The sequence below is a fragment of the Pavona decussata genome, unplaced genomic scaffold (genome assembly GCF_977016875.1).
Source record: "Pavona decussata unplaced genomic scaffold, jaPavDecu1.1 SCAFFOLD_62, whole genome shotgun sequence".
Classification (NCBI taxonomy): Eukaryota; Metazoa; Cnidaria; class Anthozoa; order Scleractinia; family Agariciidae; genus Pavona; species Pavona decussata.
Window position 1 is genome coordinate 8074 of NW_028145483.1, and position 19412 is coordinate 27485.

General features: G+C 38.0%; 2 protein-coding genes across 2 annotated transcripts; both read left to right on the top strand.

Moving 5' to 3' along the window:
- The first annotated feature begins 3212 nt into the window (after positions 1–3212).
- LOC146478811 (uncharacterized) lies at positions 3213–4048 on the top strand. Its single transcript, XM_085111656.1, has one exon. The coding sequence runs from the start codon at positions 3275–3277 to the stop codon at positions 4046–4048; it is 774 nt and encodes a 257-aa protein (XP_084967782.1). The 5' UTR covers positions 3213–3274.
- A 996-nt stretch (positions 4049–5044) lies between these two features.
- Positions 5045–6052, top strand: LOC146478812 (adenosine receptor A3-like). The gene has a single exon (XM_085111658.1). The coding sequence runs from the start codon at positions 5045–5047 to the stop codon at positions 6050–6052; it is 1008 nt and encodes a 335-aa protein (XP_084967784.1).
- Positions 6053–19412: the final 13360 nt, after the last annotated feature.

A 19412-nucleotide genomic window follows, 5' to 3' on the forward strand; every position in this document is an offset into this window, starting at 1 on the left:
CTTTATAAGATAGTGATAATAGTCACGGCACTTAAAATTTTCTAAATCAAAGATATTTTCTACGTCGGGCATGTGAAAGCGCATTTTCAATGGAACTGATTGCCTTAGACCGGTCCATACTAAAAAGTTAGAGTTCTTTAATCCAGTAACTTTGACAACATTGAAAGATTCAATATTTGTCATATCATAAAGCAGATGATTTGTATATATGATATTGTTATCAAAAAAATGTTTATAAAAGACACTCTTGCCGTCAATCTTTATATCTCTGTTGTTCCATAAAATATACTTATATGTATTTTCGGGGTCCTCGACTTCTCTTAATTTAGACCACCACTCCAAAAGTTCTCGATAAAAGGTCGCTGAGATTGTTAATCGGTTGATATCATAATTGCACTGAATTAAAAATAACCCCCCTTCGTATACCAAAAGATGATCAAGATATGACTTCCAAAATCCAGAGTAATCTGGGTCAACTATTCGTTTTAACCAGCTTAGCCTTAAAGCTTTAACCATACTTTCATAATCTAGCATTTTGAGGCCACCTTGGTCATAAGGTGCATAAGTTGAGAGTCTAATAACCTTGTCGTTACCGTTCCACAAAAATCGAAAAACCAAACTGTTGAATTCTTTTATGACTTCGAAAGGAGTACATAATACCGAACTAGGATAGATCATTGTTGGGAATAAAAGTGTTTTAATAATATTTACTTTGCCGTGAATTGATAATCCTCTTGACTTCCATAGATTTATTGTGTTCTTAATTTTTTTCAACCTCTGCTTAAAATTTTTCTCTACTAATATTTGTACATCATATGTACTATATATTCCTAAAAATTTGACACATGTTTTCCACTTAACCCCTAGTGGTTCATTCTCACAATTTTGAAGTGACCCAATCCACATTGCTTCTGTTTTAGCTACATTAAGTTTAAGTCCAGAGGCTTTCTCAAAACGTTCAAGTAATCCAAACAGGGCTCGGGCTGAATCCAAGTCTGATAGGACAGCAGTTGTGTCATCGGCAAATTGCAGTAATTTAGTTTCTAAACCGTCTATAGTTAATCCTTTGATATTTTCTTGATTCCTTATAGCAATCGCCAGTATTTCAACTGCGGTGACAAAAAGGTAGGGAGAAAGGGGGTCCCCCTGCCTCACTCCACGTGCTATATTGAAATAGCGAGAGCATAGGCCGTTGTTTATAACGCAACTTTGAACATCGTTATAGAAAATTTTCACCCATCTTCTAAAATCTGGTCCAAAATTGAATTTTTCTAAGCATTTTTCAAGAAAATCCCATTCTAGACTGTCAAAAGCTTTTTCGAAGTCAATAAATAATAAAAGACCGGGTAGTTTCTTAACTTTCGTATATTCCATTATATCCAAAATTGAACGTATATTTTCGCTAATATTTCTGCCTGGGATATATCCTGATTGATTATTATGAATTAACCCAGGTAAAAGACGCTTCATTCTTTCAGCGATAACTTTTGAAGCTATCTTCGCATCAACGTTCAATAGGGAAATTGGCCTCCAGTTTTTTAGATCACAGCGATCTTGGTCTTTTTTCTCGATAAGTGTAATAATCGCCTGTCTTTGTGACGGGCTCATTGTTCCTTTAACAAAAGATTCATTAAAACTTTCAACTAAGGGATCGCCTACAAGATCCCAAAAGGTCTTATAAAATTCTACTGGTAGACCATCATTTCCGGGTACCTTGTTTAACGGAAGGGAATCTAAAACTTTTTTACATTCCTCTTTGCTTATTAATCCTTCACCAAGATAAGAAGAATCATTAGAGAGTGTTGGTATAGGTAAGTCTTCAAGGTGAAAATTAGGCTTATTTCCTTCGGAACCATCTCGTCTAGATTTATAAAGATTTTCATAAAAAGCGCGCTCCGCATCTAATATCTCGAAAGGGTCTGTTGAGATGACTCCACTCAGGCGAAGCTTCCGAATATGCTTCCTAACGTGATTTCGTTTTTCTAAATTTAAAAAGTATTTTGAATTCTTTTCCCCATGTTCATGCCATCGTGCGCGCGATCTGATTATTATACCTTCCACCTTTTTTTCATACAGATGTTCCATTTTTTCTTCAAGACATTTAAAACTGATAAGTTTTCTTGACTGGGGCAGTTTTGATATGCTGCTGTAGCCTCTTGAAATTGTCTGTTTAAATGTTGTTCCTCTAAATGTCGTTGTTTACATTTGTTCATCGAATACAATCTAGAGTATTTCTTAACATTATATTTAACCCAGTCCCATACAGATCGCGGATCACTTAACTCTCGATTTCCTTGCCGTAACCAAGTTGGTAAGAGAAGATTTAATTCATTAACGTATTCTTTATCATTCAGAAGGGAGCAATTTAATTTCCAAAATCCAGGACCTTTTACCCGATCTTCAACATCCTGCAATTCTATCACTATTGCGGAGTGATCAGTTTTTATGGCTGAAATCATATCAACATGGCAAATATTATCAGATAAAAAATTTGAAATAAGCCAATAGTCCAACCTTGAAAATATTAAAGGATTTGATTGACTCCAGGTATAGCTTCGTTTTGTTGGATTCTTTACTCGCCAAATGTCATGCAAATCCAGCTCGGACTGTAGCAGCTCAATTGTGTTAATCACAGATTTCCTTGGGATTTGATTGCCACCTCTTTTGTCAATAACTGGATTTAAAGGACAATTAAAATCTCCTCCCATGATAATGTTCTCGATATCATCAAGGTTTTTATTTACAATGGTTTGCAGGACTGTGTGGTAAAAGGCAACCAATTCCTTGTCTCGATTAGGGCCGTATATATTAACAAAAAGAGCGGGTTCTCCGCTCAGGAGTACTTTTAATATTATAAATCTACCATTTGCATCAATAACCGATTCCTTAATGACACAATCAAAATTATTCCTGATTAAAATTGCGACACCTCTTGCATTATTAGCCCCATGAGAGCAGATCAGCGTCGCACCCCATTCTCTTTGCCAAGAAACTTCATTCCCTTGGGTAGAATGTGTTTCTTGAAGGAAAACAACATCGGGTTTTTGTTTTCTGAGCCAAGTAAATATAGTTCGTCGTTTACGGTAGTTGCCTATGCCTCTCGTATTTAAAGAAATGAATTTACCTCTCACCATTTGTGATGATAAGACATGTGAAATAGGAAAGAAGCCTCGGGGGAATAGCATGGAGTAAGACGTGCCGTGCTGAGCTCCGCAAAAGTTTTGATTTTAACTCAAACTGTCCAAAATTTTGTTGCCTTTGATTACTATGCTTCATGTCAGGAAGTCGTCTTCGATCTGGAAAAATCTTAGCGCCTGAAGGAAGCAATAAGCAGCAAAACTACTCGGAGAAGAAAGCTGTAAACATTAGCGAGTCGAACATGGCCAGTGCCAAAGTACTCGAAGAACTGAAATCGATGAGACTTGACCTCACAGGTCAAATAACCAAACTTAGTGATGATTTAAAGGACTTCCAAAGAAACACAAACGAAAGGCTGCAAAAAATTGAAAGCGTCATGTTCAAAGTTGACGAAATAGATGGTTTGAAGACCAAGCAACAGCAACTAGAAGCCGATGTCGACAACATGAAGGAATCCTTGAACTTTGTGAGCTTCAATGCCGAAGAGGTAGATAATCTTCGTAGAAGAAATGACGATCTTAAAAAAAGGTTGGAACATCTAGAACGGTATTCTAGAGAATTTAATATTCGAGTGCTTGGTGTTAACGAGGATGAAGGCGAAGACTGTATGTCGATAATTTTGGATTTCATCACCTCTCTTGGCTTCGAAGATGTAGCAGCCGAGGTAGAGAACGCCCACCGCACCGGGAAGAAACGAGACGATAAGCCAAGGCCTATTATCGCGAAGCTTTACAGCAGGCCTTTTAAAAGAAGATTATTACAAGCAGCAAAGAGTGCAGATGGAAAGGAAATACTACAAGGGGTAAGAATTGTAGAAGACTTTACACCTAGTGACTTTGATGCCCGCAAGAAAGCATTGCCAACTATGAGAAAGGCGTATGAAGATCGACTTTCAATGTGCTATATATGATTTAAGTGTCATTGTGGAATGGGGGGAGGGGGGAAGAAAAAATGCTGTTTGGGCCTGTAAAGGATTAACAGAATTCCAACAAAAATTGAAAGCGCTGTCCGGCAAACCGGTCCCCGAACTGTTCCTTAAAGGTTAGATTTGTAAATATAGTGATAAATGACAACCAGTGAGGTAGTCAGCGATAACATCTACCCAACAATTGTGTTTTAGAGACAGGCCTATACGCTCCAACTCTCTCCGCAAAATGAATAAAATCTGTGAATTTTCCAGAAACATTGTTCTCGAATGGTGAATTATGTGAACTCGATTACAATTGACAATTACCTTGTAACTTACAGAGCTGTTAAAACTGACGACAAATACTACAACATGCGTGGGATCGCTGATGCCGCCTGGAACACAATAGACGACCATCCAGAGTTGACGTATAATAATTCTTTACTTCCGCAACTGTGAGAAGCCTGGTATGAGTAATGGACTGTGGGATCGTTTGGATGGACAGATGGACATAGCTCCGACGAATAAAAGCATTATTCGGCATTTTCTCAGGGTAGCGAAGTTCTTGTTAAATTGGGATCCCCAGTAAAAGCAACGAACGGTTTAATTATTTCCACAACGTTGATTCCACAAATTACTACACGATGCTTCTTCAGATTTACACCTTTCTGTATGGACGAGCTCTCTCCCTTTTATATACGTATACTTCAAGGTTCTAGAAATTCCTCTAGAGAGCTAAATTTAGTAGTATTGTACGGTTTCTAAACCATGGTAATTACCTAAGTAATTACCTAGGAAATAAAACATTCCAGAATCAGTGTTCTTATAGGTGAGGACGGTTGAATGACTTCCGGTTCTAGACAGCTGTTCTATCAAGGAAGTTCTGGAAATTAAAATTTTCCTGACACTAACATGTAAAATATGGTTTTGTCTTGAAGAATGCCCAAAAATTAGCCAGAAAAGCAGGTGGTCGAGTTTGTGAAAATATAATACTCATAAATGACAACCGACGAGGCTGCTAACAATATTCCCATCTACACAATTGTAAGTGGGAGCTCAATTTCCACGAAAGTCACAAGAATGGAAAATTTTACGGCAGATGAATATACTTTGCAGATTTACCAAAACGGCACATTATCAGTGGACATGGCCACGGTTTTTGTTGCTTTGAACATATTTCTGTCCATCGTTGCATCCCTGGGCAATGGTTTAATCCTAGTCGCTCTTCACAAAGTGACTTCTCTTCACCGGCCAACAAAATTGTTGTTTCAATGCCTGGCAGTCATTGATCTTTTCGTTGGACTTGTTTTCCTGCCACTGCGAGCCATATTTTACTTGCCTTACATAACAGCGGTAAATATGAGGACGTTTCAATGCGTTCCTGACATAACTGGTGGTTTGGGTTTTGGTTTTGGCATGTCATCAGCTTTAATATCGACGGCCATAAGTATGGACAGGCTTCTCGCTCTTTTATTGGGGCTTCGATACAGACATGTTGTAACTTTGAGGCGAATTGGGGCAGCTATAGTTTGTTGTTTATTGCTTAGTGTTGTCATTGGATTCTTGTACGTTTTCTTCAGCGACAAGTTATACAGCTTGGCTTTTGCCGTTGGCGTTTACACACTTTCAGCTATCATATCAGTTTTCTGTTACATCAGGATCTACATTAAATTACGGCAACATCAAGCTCAAGTACACAGCCTCGTGGACCAAGGACAACCAAACGGAGCCGGAGAAAGTCCACTGAACATAACACGATACAAGAAGACGGTTGCTAGCATAGCGTGGATACAGTTGTCGCTAGCTGTCTGCTATCTTCCTTTTGGCATTGCGTTTTTCAAAAAATTCGTGTTTGGATTGTCAAACAAAACCTCTCAAGTCACTTGGTTTTTTGCCATAACTCTGATGCATTCAAGCTCGTCCCTAAACCCGCTTCTCTACAGTTGGAAAATCCCAGACGTACAACAAGCTGTGAAGGACACAATCAAACAGTTTTGTAACTCATAAACTTGAGCTTCGGCAAATCTCGATGCCGATGTCACATATATGGCGGCATGGAAAGCGTGTTTCAATTACCGTCATCCGACCGACCCACATTTGTGGGAATTTTGCAGAAAAATTAATTAAATTAAAAGTGATACTATTGCAACGTTTCCTAGCGAGCAGCTGAAAACTGAACAGAGAGTGAGGTCGCCCTATTCGCTTCAGTTAGTGTACAGTTAAAAGAGAGATTTAAAGCTGAGTTTTCTTTATCGTAAGTACCGAACGTATTGCTCCTTACTGCTTTCGGGCTTTCAGCGTTTTTATTACTATTGACATCTGCAGTGAAGTGGAAATTTCGGCATATGGTAAAACATGGACTGGAGTGGAGTGGACTGGATTAGTAAAACATGGACTGGATTAGTAAAAGGTGGATTAGTAAAAGGTGGATTCGTAAAAGGTGGATTAGTAAAAGGTGGATTGGTAAAAGGTGGATTAGTAAAAGGTGGATTAGTAAAAGGTGGATTGGTAAAAGGTAGATTGGTAAAACAATAAATGAAACAATAAACTTTATTTTGTTTGCAGATCCTTTTCGTTCTCTTTTTATCTTGATTATCCATACAGTGATCCGATCAAACAATGTCAATGGTATACATTCCAAATAATTCATTCTTTACTTTTACTATTAATTCACTTCAACATTAACTGTAACGAAATCATAATAAGCAATAATTCCCTAGTTTTCTTTATATTGTATCAGAACGTAAATGTAATATTTCCGCATTAGTTCAACGACAACAACAACAACAACAAAAAAAGAAACGCTGTTTTAACACTGTTGAATCAACAAAAGTTTTACAATAATGTCCAAACGTTCGGCCTAGTAACGAAACAACAGCAACAATAAATGTAAATGTGACGCTGGTCACCTCGCTAAACCTAATACAAGATGATGAAAAACCTAATACATCATGATGCTCCCCTGATTCGACAGGTGATCTAAAAAACCGTTATACTCTTCAGCTTAGTAGCTGTGAACTAAAGTTAGCGCGATTTTTTTTGCATCAATTTCTTTTAAGATCGTAATCGTAACCTCTTGCAGGCGCAAAAAAAAAACCTGTGATAGAAACGCTTTTAACAAACGTTGTTCATTACTTGCTTAATATTTACATATATATCTCGATAACGACTATGATCCAATCTAATAAACCGCGCGCGTTAGTTTCCGTCAGACTAAACCTCGCCTATGTTTTTTCTTATTCTATGACGGAGACGCTAAAATTTACACCAAACTGCTTACTCAATATAATGATGTCATAGGAAATGTAAACGTGACGCCGGTTACTTCGCCAAACCTAATTTTCTCAAGTGTAGAATTTGTTTGATATACTAATCGTTCTAGTGCGACTAATAGTTATGTTTGTGACGCTCCCCTTATTTTTCTACACATAATTGAAAATTAAATAAAACAAACCCGTTACACTCTTCAGCTAAAGAATGAAAAAAGACGGTACCTACATGCAAAATTTCGCGATTTTTGTTGAAACATCTTTTTTTTTTTTCAGCAATAGTTACCTATACTACTAATAGTTACCGTGTCGGGATGTTTAATTTAGAAAAAAAAAACTAAATAGAAACGCCAAGTCTGGTGAAAGCCATAGCCTTGTGCTCTGGAAGAAGAAATGGCACGAGGTCGGACGGCGCGTGGACACTTTTTTCTCAACGCCAAGGGGACCGAAGTCGAAGCACGAATGCTCCATCATGATTGCGTGGGGCTCCTGACAAAACTTTAAAAAACAGGAGATGTTTCGGTGGCCTTTCACGCTATGCAATATAGCAGCTTCTTTTTCGAAACGTCGTTTAGCATCTGCCGCTTCCCCTTTGAGTTTCTTGATGACAACACAATGCTCCTCGTCGATGCATTTCGCTGATTTCACCAAATAAACAGATCCAAATGCGCCACTCCCTATCTCTTCCTTTATGCATATTGTATTCCATCTAAACTCTGGCAAAGAAAACTGCCGTCTTAGCTTTTTAATAGAAAGAGATGGAAGCTTGAAAGCCGAAATCTCGATCACGAGCGCGCCGTGAAGCTTTCGCAGCAAAATTTAAATTATGCCAAATTAAATTGGTCAAAGGTTAAAACATTCATTCCAGCCGTACTATTTATGGATGCATGTATCAGTGGTTTTCACTGTCACGCCATCAAAAAATAAATTCGAAACCATTTCATGAAAAAAGCTGATAAATTCAAATGTTATAAAATGGCAATAAATAAACAACATCTCCCAGTCTCAGTTCTGTTGTTTCGTTACTAGGCCGAACGTTTGGACGTCATTGTAAAACTTTTGTTGATTCAACAGTGTTAAAACAGCGTTTCTTTTTTCGTTGTTGTTGTTGTCGTTGAACTAATGCGGAAATATTACATTTACGTTCTGATACAATATAAAGAAAACTAGGGAATTATTGCTTATTATGATTTCGTTACAGTTAATGTTGAAGTGAATTAATAGTAAAAGTAAAGAATGAATTATTTGGAATGTATACCATTGACATTGTTTGATCGGATCACTGTATGGATAATCAAGATAAAAAGAGAACGAAAAGGATCTGCAAACAAAATAAAGTTTATTGTTTCATTTATTGTTTTACCAATCTACCTTTTACCAATCCACCTTTTACTAATCCACCTTTTACTAATCCACCTTTTACCAATCCACCTTTTACTAATCCACCCTTTACCAATCCACATTTTACTAATCCACCTTTTACTAATCCACCTTTTACTAATCCACCTTTTACCAATCCACCTTTTACTAATCCACCTTTTACTAATCCAGTCCATGTTTTACTAATCCAGTCCACTCCACTCCAGTCCATGTTTTACCATATGCCGGAAATTTCCACCTACATTTGAATGTCAAATGCAAAATGTCGGTAATTTGGCAACACCAGTAACTGAAAATTAAAATACGTGGCATTTTAAAATATCTCTAAAAAGTTTACATTTCCTTTTTCGTCTTTCAAAGAAGGACTTTAAAAATTTTAAGTACATGTCTTTTATCGATATCGAGATTTTGCAAACCGAGGAAAATGATTGTAATATCTAACGAAATTTTGCTTACTTTGTAATCCTGCGTCAGATTATGTTAAAATTTTAACAATTAGGTCTAGTTTCCGAGAATAATCACAGTTTATAAGTAAAACAAAACAACCAATTAAGTTCTTCCATATTTTGCTAGAGTTGTGCTGTATTATAATGACCCCGCTAGGTACCTTGCTGTGTTTTAGAACGTGTTATGTTATATATCTGCACCTGTCATGGACGGACAAGCCACGACTGAATTCTCACAAACATGAAGTAAATACAATATTCACCTTCTGAAAATAGCACTACAATCGATTTAAAACAGAAGCAAACCGGTAGTTAGAACTGGTCAGGTTAAATCGCGTGGGTGGGTCGTGCAAGGAATGCGCAGTCAAGTGCGAACTTTAAAGAGCGTCTTAAAGCGCACTTTAACCCGTCTTAAAGCAAGAAAATTAATATGAAAATTGCCTCTGCTATAATTTATCAAGAAATTAATTATCTCTGTTAGAGTGCCACAAGACAGGAGGAAGCAATGTCTTCGAGTGGGTAGGGCGCCGGACTTGAAATCCGGAGGTCCCGGCTTCAAGTTCCGCTCTGACCGCTCTACAGTAGTTTCTCGCTAGCCCCGAGTTCAATTCCCAGGCCGCGCTTGTAAAAAGTCAGCTGGTCTGCCTCCTGCCATTTGGGATTTTTAACCATGTTATTTTCAATTTAAATTATTGGTTTGTGAAGTTTAATGCTCGGCCTCATTAGCACTTGCCGAGGGTAAATAAAGGTTATATTTAAGACTGTTGACGGACTTAACGGTCTTAACTGCGCTGGGTAAGCTTCTTTGAATTTTTTCTTATATAAAAACGGGCTCAAACCATTCAGTTAAGTTTAGACAGCCAAGAGCTAAGGTTGACCGTTAATTTTCACTCATTGTTAGTCAGAATACGGCAGAACGCGCACGCTCCCTGGTGAAATAGCGGAAAGCCAACGATTTATTATTTTTAGAAGTAAACTGAGAAAACTTTGAAATGATTACATTTTTATCATAGTTGGATTGTGTATTTAATTAAGGGAACGTTTTCGATAGCGAACTGAAAACCTCGGACATTTCCTTTTATGTTTTGTTTATATGGTAAAATCCTGTTGTTGATTTTGTTAAGGGGTCTTGTTGGGTGGAGAAAATTAAGTACTTAACGAGAAATGTGAAAAGCTATAATGATCTTTAAATCTTTACATGTTCTTACACCTGAGTAGTTTAAGCGAGCTGTTTGCCCAGCTGTGAAATAACTGAATATTCTCAGCTCTAAAAGACTACATTAACAAAACTACAGTTCCATTGCCTCGCACCCACTTTCTGATGCAGTTCTTTGGAAAAGCTCACCTTCAGATTTTTGGTTGGCATCATCACTAAATAATTTCTGTCCCTCGTGTTGGGGTAAATACCAGTCAACAAAATTACCCACAAAAAAGGAAGAAAACGAAAATAAGTCCAGTGACCATCAAAAAGACAAAAGAGGAGGACGAAAAAGATGCAAAACAAACTCAGTAATTGCTTCTCCATCAGTTGGGGTGCAATCGTTTGATAGCCCTACATCCCTATTCTTGGCTGTGGGGTGATTCTGTTCTCCCCCTTTTGATAGACTAATAGACTATCTGTGGGCCAACACAATAGTGACAGGGAAGTGCACCCTCGCCTGCACTTTGCCCCACGGTAAGTGCTATGGCCTTTGTTCGAAAAAAGTTCGATCTCTCCAAGATTGTATCATCGTACCTTCTGACCTGATATCCTCCCAGAAGAGCACCCTTCCTGTGGTCTACCCTATGTTACACTCTAACATAGGTTCCCTTAAAGACACTTTTACTTTTTGGGATAGCCTCTACCTTCGCTGCAATCCACGTTTTGCCACAGCAATCAGCATTTCTAGTCTCCTTCTTCTGCGTTCTGGGTGTTTGTATCATGCACGTCTCCCTTACAGCAACTAGCAGCTAATTTTAAGATGTGAGCATTCAAGTCAGAGTCAAATTACAGTCATGTCCAATACTCACCACTTGTTCGGGTCGTGAAAGTGCCTTTACGACTCGTACCAGTCGTACGAGCCAAGTGGTGAGTGTGACACTTTTAATGAAAATAACATGACGTTTGATTTGGTAAAACTGCATCTCATTAAAGGAGGTCCTGGCCTGCCAAATTCGTACGAGTCGTACGACTCGTTCAAGTGGTGAAACTGCATCTCATTAAAGGAGGTCCTGGCCTGGCAGATTCTTACGAGTCGTACGACTCGTTCAAGTGGTGAAACTGCATCTCATTAAGTAAGGATTCTTTAATCCATGAACCGAACCAAGCGCAGTACACATGAATATATCTCGTTCTTTAATCCATGAACCGAAACAAGCACGCTACACATGAAAATACCTCGTTCTTTAATCCATGAACCGAAACAAGCACGCTACACATGAAAATACCTCGTTCTTTAATCCATGAGCCGAAACAAGCGCACTACACATGGATATATCTGGTTCTTTAACCCATGCACGCCACACATGAATATATCTCGTTCCTCAATCCACTGAACCGAAACAACCGCGCTACACGTGTACATAACTCGTTCTTTAATCCATGAACCGAAACAAGCACGCTACGCATGAATATATCTCGTTCTCGTTCTATCAGCGTGAGCGACAAAATAATGCATTTCTCGTTGAAACAGCAAATGAACTAGAAGTAAACAAAATTTAAACTAGGGGCTGATGCTGTAAAATACAACAAATATAAGTTTTCTTCGTTCTTTAGTGTGAGAAACTAAATGATGCCTTTCTTACAAAACAAAACCTTACGATCGACTGGAACTAGGAAACGTGTTTTCCTGACGACTTATGCAGAATACTATAGATTAAAATTAGTATTTTATGGAAAAAGAAGACTGTACGGTAGTATTGGTCAATAACTTTAGTGGCATTTGGTGGCTCCTAAAAGAGCCGTTGTGAGAGATCATTTAATTTTGTAATGACTCTCTTTTACTTCGGTAACCCATTGAGGTACAGAAGTTTGTTGTAGTCTACGTGAAAGTAGAACCACAGATGGCTTTTGCTCGGCATTGTTGAGGACAAAATCTACTTTTCTTGCCCTCTTTTCTGCTTTAACTGTTGAGTCCGCCCAGTGCTGCGCCAGCATTATCCATCTTCTGATAAGGGTTGGCTCACAACCGTTGCCGATGAGAAAGAGAACCAACTTGAAGGTTTCGGTGTCACCCATGGGTTTTCTCCAGAATATGAGCCGCATTTCCTTTGGCCACGATTTTACAGGAAAGAATGCGTCCCTTTTGAAAAGTGCTCTATGAAAGCTGCAATCCTGCATCATGGTTTAAATACCCTCAATTACAATTTTGTCACCTTCCCTCGACAGAAAGGTTGATTGTTTGGAACAACAGTTATTCAACGTAATCGCACTAGCTATTGTTGGTAAATTTGCCGCAAACAATCGGCTCGAGTATATTCAACCGGTTCCCATCAACACTATCACATCTACCAGTCGTTCGATTTGCTGTTAGGTTGGCATAAGACGGAGTTGTTTTAATCCCCTTTATCAGCGCGCTGGCCGATTTTAAATTCCTTATTCCTATTTTAAATGCGTTATTAAAAAAAGAAACCTCTGAATTTCGATCATTTCCTTTTCTTCATTGTTCTTTTCTTTTATTTTTAAATAAACAAAGGACTCGTGTTGCTCGGTTGTCAATAGTAAGTTGTTATAGTTGACATCAAACACCTCCAATGTCTTAAAATGATTTCTAATTTCATCTGACCCAGGGGGGGCCAGCAGCGAGGCCTGGATCCGAGTTTGCATGATCGCCCCAGATAAGAAATTTGGCCGAGCGAGACTAAGTACTGATGTTTTGATAAACAAACATGGCGGCGATTTTATGTGAAAGCGCGTCTGTGCGGATTCGCAAACAATTTGTCTATTCGACGTCCAAACAAAACGGGAAGGTTTCGGTCGTTCTTTTACCTGAAGTTTGGTCATCAAGAGGGATCACGGATGCAAATTCTGCAGCGAAAAACGAAAATACTGCAACCGACGACTAGCTGACCCCGGAGAGGATCAGTACAGTCAACTCTCTCAAAGCGACCACTTCGTAAACAACCGTTTTGTTTCTCAGTTAAATACTGTTTCAAGAGCTCTCTCGTAAGCGACCACCACTCAAATTTCTAAGGGACCGCGACCACTTTTTAGGCCAGAAACTTGACATATTATTATTCTTTTGTTTTCTGTTTCCGGTAAGCGACCACCCAACATATTCACGTATGATCTGAGTAAATAATTTCTCAGACTGACAGTTTACAGACAGAGAAGATTACTATAATTAGATCTGTAGGTAAATGGGAATTGTTTCAGTGATCTGTTCCAAAATGTTACACAAAATTTCGTCAGAAGAATGAATAGATGTGAAAAAATCAAATAAATTAGTTTTTATTTGCCTTATTTTAGCTGCTTGGGTAATATTTTTAGGTAATTAATTTATCAGTCCAGCATTAGGCTTATTTTGTTGATCTTTCCCGTAAGCGACCACTTTTTTTATTCGTCGTGCACCAAGGATTGTCGCTTATGAGAGAGTTGGCTGTTTCTAGATCTGACACAGTTCACAGGGCTAGACCTGCTCCTGTAGAAATTGACTCTCACGAGAGGTAGTAAGCCTTCCTCCATTCCACTTTATCGTTATCTTCCCTATTTTTTCATTTATGTACACTTTTGTACACTGTAGAATTTCCTCCTTTTACAGCAACTACCCACTGAGAGTCAACAAACTGTGGAGGTTCTGGTGATCTAATTTTTTGTTTTGCTTTAATTAGTTAAAATGTTACTATCATACCTCAACAACAGATTTTTCTTTACCAATCTCTTCTAAACGGTGAAAAGTTGAGAGGTGATGAAAGCAGCACTTTGCTCTTCAACTTTTGCCAAGTGAGCCACAAAATTAATATTGACTTTTGAATTCAGTATGTATGCTTGGTAATAAATCTCATTATTTTATAGGAAGAGGTGAAGTAACCTTTAATTATTTTAGATTTCGTCTATCATACCTCTGGGGTGAGAACTGAAACATAAAAGAGGCAGGGTGCTAAACAGCAATACTTCAGCAAGTCAAGTGTGTGAAAATGTGCAGTAATTGCATAATTTACAATATGCTATGTTACAAAATATGTACCAATTAAACAATATTGCAATATGTTGCAGTTCTGATGTATATTGTCATATACTGATGACATTATTATACTGCAGAGTAATGTGGTCAGCTGGGATAATCCTCGAGTGTATTGAAACACTTCAGTAATCAAGGGGCGATAAATTATTTAGATTGTCTTCTTCGAAATGGCTGTTGCATACATAGAGAAACCATGGTTGACTGAGTTTGCCATCCTAGGATCTATTTAGTACTGTATCTCCCTTGCAGTTGGGTTTTGGGTGCATTCCCAGTAGCCCCATTTTGACATCCACCAATGGGGGAAAACCACCATACCCATAGAGGTGGTCATGGACATCTGTAAGGGTGAAAGGTGAGACAATAATATTTACATGTACCTTCCAAGATTTTTTGCACATGCATGTGGTTTCTGCAGGATCTCAGTGTATCAGTACATTGTTCACCCGGTGCTACTGAACTCGACTTCCCAATTTTTTGCACAAGAGAATGAGGACTTGAATGTCTTTTCACGCAAGTGACAAACACCCTTGCAACCGCTCATATAAACCTGGTAGCTCTATTCACAATAATGTTAAGCAATCTACTTCTGAGATCTTTATAAGCTATCCTTTCCAGCTGCAACGTTTTCTTATCTAAAAATTTCTTAAGGACTAAAGCCGTTTTCCTTGTGTATGCATTTAAACCATTTGTGCATTAAAATTAACCTTACAGGAAAAACTGTCGTCCGCGACATTTAAACAGAGGGAGAATTCCATAAAATAAACATGCTGTTTCATTCGTAACTACGCTTTCAACAGTTAATACGCATAAAATGTGGGACAAATACTTTTAATAAGCTTACACTAAAGTTCCAAGCCGATCTTGAGAAACAAGCTTACATTCTGGGCTTTCGCGATGACAGTCGTGAAACACTGTGTGGTTTCTAGTTTCTTCATAACTGAACAAGAATCGAAATTGAAATCTACTATTTTGTCGACGTGCAATATCTTCCTGAGACGACGAAAACCATAATCATTTGCTACATTACAAATCATATTCTTCACCACATACACTCGCTGGTAAATCTCAGCTCAGCTGAGAACATGTCGCTCGCAATTTCAATGTTGACGGCTCTACTAACCTAAAACAAAGTATGAACTGGCATCTCATTCCAGCGGTCTTGATTAATCGTAGTGTTCAACTTCGTACTACCGCAAAAAAACATGCTAACAGTAAATAAACAATAACTAACTACGACCGCGTTTTCCACCGTCGAGTCGCTACGGACAAATTCGCATGAATCTTTTGCATTTCGCGCATGCTCGTTACGGTTTACGAATGATTGACAGATTTCTTTACTGGGGCGATCATCTATTTCGGAAAAGCGGCAAGATCAAAGGTAGCTGCCAGCTCCCCCTGATCTGACCTTTCTATTGGTCAAGTTCGATTCCTTCCCTGTGTCGGAAACAGGGAGGGCTTCAGTTTACTTGTGGCCAAACGCGGAACCACAAAACATAAATTGAAGTATGGAACAGAAATTAATATCAACGAAAACAAAAGGCAACAATAGAGGCAATGAAGTAAAGAAGAAATGAATGTGTGTTTGTCTCACGGCTTGTTTTAAAACAAACGGTAATAGCTAGGGTGGTACACTTCGCTCTTGTAACTAGACAACCGTTGCGAATCGAAGCGTCGAGCCCACGCCATACCACAACCTCGTTCCTAGGGTCTCTCCTCTTCACTTCCGTGGTTCGTGAAGAGAAGAGACCCTGGGAGCGAAGTTGGCCGTACCATTACTGGCACAACACAAGACGTTCTCAACATGTCAACGACAGTTAGAAATTACGCCATTTATTTCGCGTCGGGTTTGTGTTTCAAACCATTGGCGACATATTCCTGAGCCTTACCAGTTTTGCTTCCGTTGTAAAACAGTATATTTATGGAACCTCCCCTCAGCAAACAACCCAAGATGTTGAAGCCTTTACTGCCGAAACTCGTAGTCTGTTATTCTTAAATCCGAATATCGTGGCGTTTAGTGAACGCGAGTTTCAAGAATTCCATGATTTTACCCTGAGCTGTGGACAACCAATGGGAACTGTACTGGTTAGTGAAAGAGTAAAATGTAGAAAATGTGACAAACCCTTGGTTTTGGAGAAAACAAGTCATCCAGTGGTCATCTACCACACATATCGTCGGACTTACATGGGGAGCCGCCTAACCAAACACTGTCGAACATCCGGCACGAACACTACGGCCAATGGTCAATCCAAGGTCAAAAGTACAGTAAAACTACTTTGATGCTTCTACATTGAAACTGCCATTTCTGCTTTCTATAGAAGATACTGCGTTTGATATGACATTGTTGAGCGAATGTTCTAACTTGTTATGGATCGGGGCCGTTCCTTTCTCCACTTTTGCCACTGCGTATAATCGTAGATTTGACTACAGAAGGCCCACGAACGAGGCAGATGCTGAAAGTGAGACGCCTAAGACGAAGAGAAGAAAACGGTAGGAATAATTATTTACTTTCATGCATTTATGCAACGAGCGCTTACCAGTGATTTTGCTACAAAATCGTTTCGCTACAGTGCAGTTTAGTCGCTTCGATCGCTTCGTTTTAAAATTGACATATTCTCTAATATTTGAACTCTGCACTTTGCTTCTCGTTCAAACGTTGTGAAACATAGAAAGAGCTAAGATAATTTTTCACCTGAACTCACTTTAAGAACGAGAAATAAAGAACATCATTTCTCTTAATTGTTCAACCATTATGACTTGATACAAAAATTACCAAGCATTCAACTCAACATAACATTTGCTGATGCTATCAACTATGTTTGTTTTTTAACAGGAAAACACGATATTGTTACAGTTTATGGAGACATAAAATCCACAGCATCAACATCGTTAAGCATTTATTACATACTTGAACGTATTTATTTAATCACCAACATAGCAGAGCGGTTTACCTAAAAGCCTGTATCCAGAACCGGAAACCAGCATGCAAAAAGAAGAAAATTCATTGAAATGGAAATTTTCAACCAGGTTTCAACTTACTTGGGAAACAGTCTTTGTTGCTGTGGTTGAAAAATAACAATCAGTCAAGAGCCCAGTGAATTTTCAAAAAAAATGCCTGAGATTTCAATTGCTGCAGTTAAACCTATGGCGTTTGTTGTGGCAGTCCCTTTCAAGCGTAAAGCTTTTAAAACACACATCAGACAACACTTATCTAAAATCAAATACACGGAATCCGGAATTCAGCAGTCATTGTGTTTTGCCACTTTTCCTGGGGAAATCTGTTTAAACTGGTATGAAAAGATAGATGTCAAAACGTTTTTTTTTTTAGTATAGTTATGATCCATTGCAATTAGCATAATCTTTTATAGAAAAAAAAAGGAGGTCAATCAATAAGAAAGATATTTCCCAATGGAATCGCCTAAATAAAAGTAAGAACATTCTTTTGCCTTACTTTTTCTGTGTAACTTGAAGTACGTTGATTGGCTTGTGATCATAAGAGCTAGGGGAGAGAGATGAGTATGAGTCGTCATATTTTGACAAATATACAGAGATTTGTTGTAAACATCAAGTTAATAGATAAGTGCTGTTTTGGTGTGTTTAACAGCTTTCACTTTAAGAGATTGCCTTAGAATACCACTGTTGACAAATTTCAATTTTATATTCTGGATTTCACATTTTGCCTTAGAAAAAAACCCAATCATTAATTGGTACTTCAAAGAAAAAAATCCCTTTGATATGCAGTTTATAATATCCATTATATTGCTTTTAAACAATTAACTTTAGAATTCGATCCCAATAATTACAAAACCAACACAACATAATAACTGATGTTACCAACTTAGTTTTTATTTATCAACAAAACCATTGCTACAGTATTGTTACAGTTTATAGAGTTTATATAAGTTCCATGGATGATCATAGTAAGATTAAGGTCTAGTAAATCATGTTCTCTTTCACTGGAAGTGGAATACAAACTACAAAATGGAAACAATGTCATGACAGGGGCCAATCTGAGTAAAGTCAAACCCCACTTTATACCACCCCCTTAATATGGGCACCTTGTTATTAGACACAGTTGTCTCTTTCCCCGGGGAAAATCCCATAGTTCTTTTGAAATGCAACACACTTTCTAATTGCCCCATCAACTAAATGTCATGAAACATTAGCCGCACTTATGCAGCGGCCTTTAGTCAACTTTGTCTTCAATGAACCCCATCTTTTGTGAAGGCACATAAAACACGCTATTCTTATTTTATGCATGTATACTGGAGGATGCATTATCATCTGGCCAAAGTTACGCAAACATTTCTTGCTCGTCTGGTTATTTGTCTGAAGTATAAAGACATACATAAGATGCATTATCCACCTGAACAAATTATCTTCCGTTAAGCCTCGTTCAATACGAACACTAATGGAAGATGGTTAGTCCAGACACAATGCTTCTCGGGCCCATCTTCATACTAAAGACTCAGCTACAGAAAAATGGCTACCTTGTACGTTATACCATTCAGTCTGTTCGTATTATGTTCCGTTCTATACCTTTTTAATACGGCACCCCATTAATATGCACACTATCCATGGTCCCTTCGGTGTCCATATGAAAAGAATTCGACTGTATTAAAATTACACCCGCAAAGACAGAAGATCTACCAAAACTAACAATAATATTTTCCTAAATTCCCTCTAAAGACATTCATTCTGAGACCAGCACCTCAGATTTAATGCAGCTACTCTGGCCAACATACCTAACAACACCAAATTATAAAAATTATTAATCATATTTTTTCAAGTTTCTTTTAGTGGAATTGTAACAACCCTGTATTACAAAAAAAATAACAAAGTTGCAACACATACATTATATGACAACTCTTAAAACACAATTTTCAATAAAAACAAAAATGGACTAATTCATATAAAGCAAAAAAAAAAAAAAAACAAGCAAAAAAATAATAATAATTTAAGGAAAACCCACCGCTAAGAAACAAAAATACCAAATTGATATGGAAAGCCAATTTCCTTGCAAATCATCAATTGCTCCATTTTAATGAAATTGTTGTAAAAAAAACATGTTTCATTAAAGCAGTTTGTATTACAGTAATGACAAGAAAAAAAA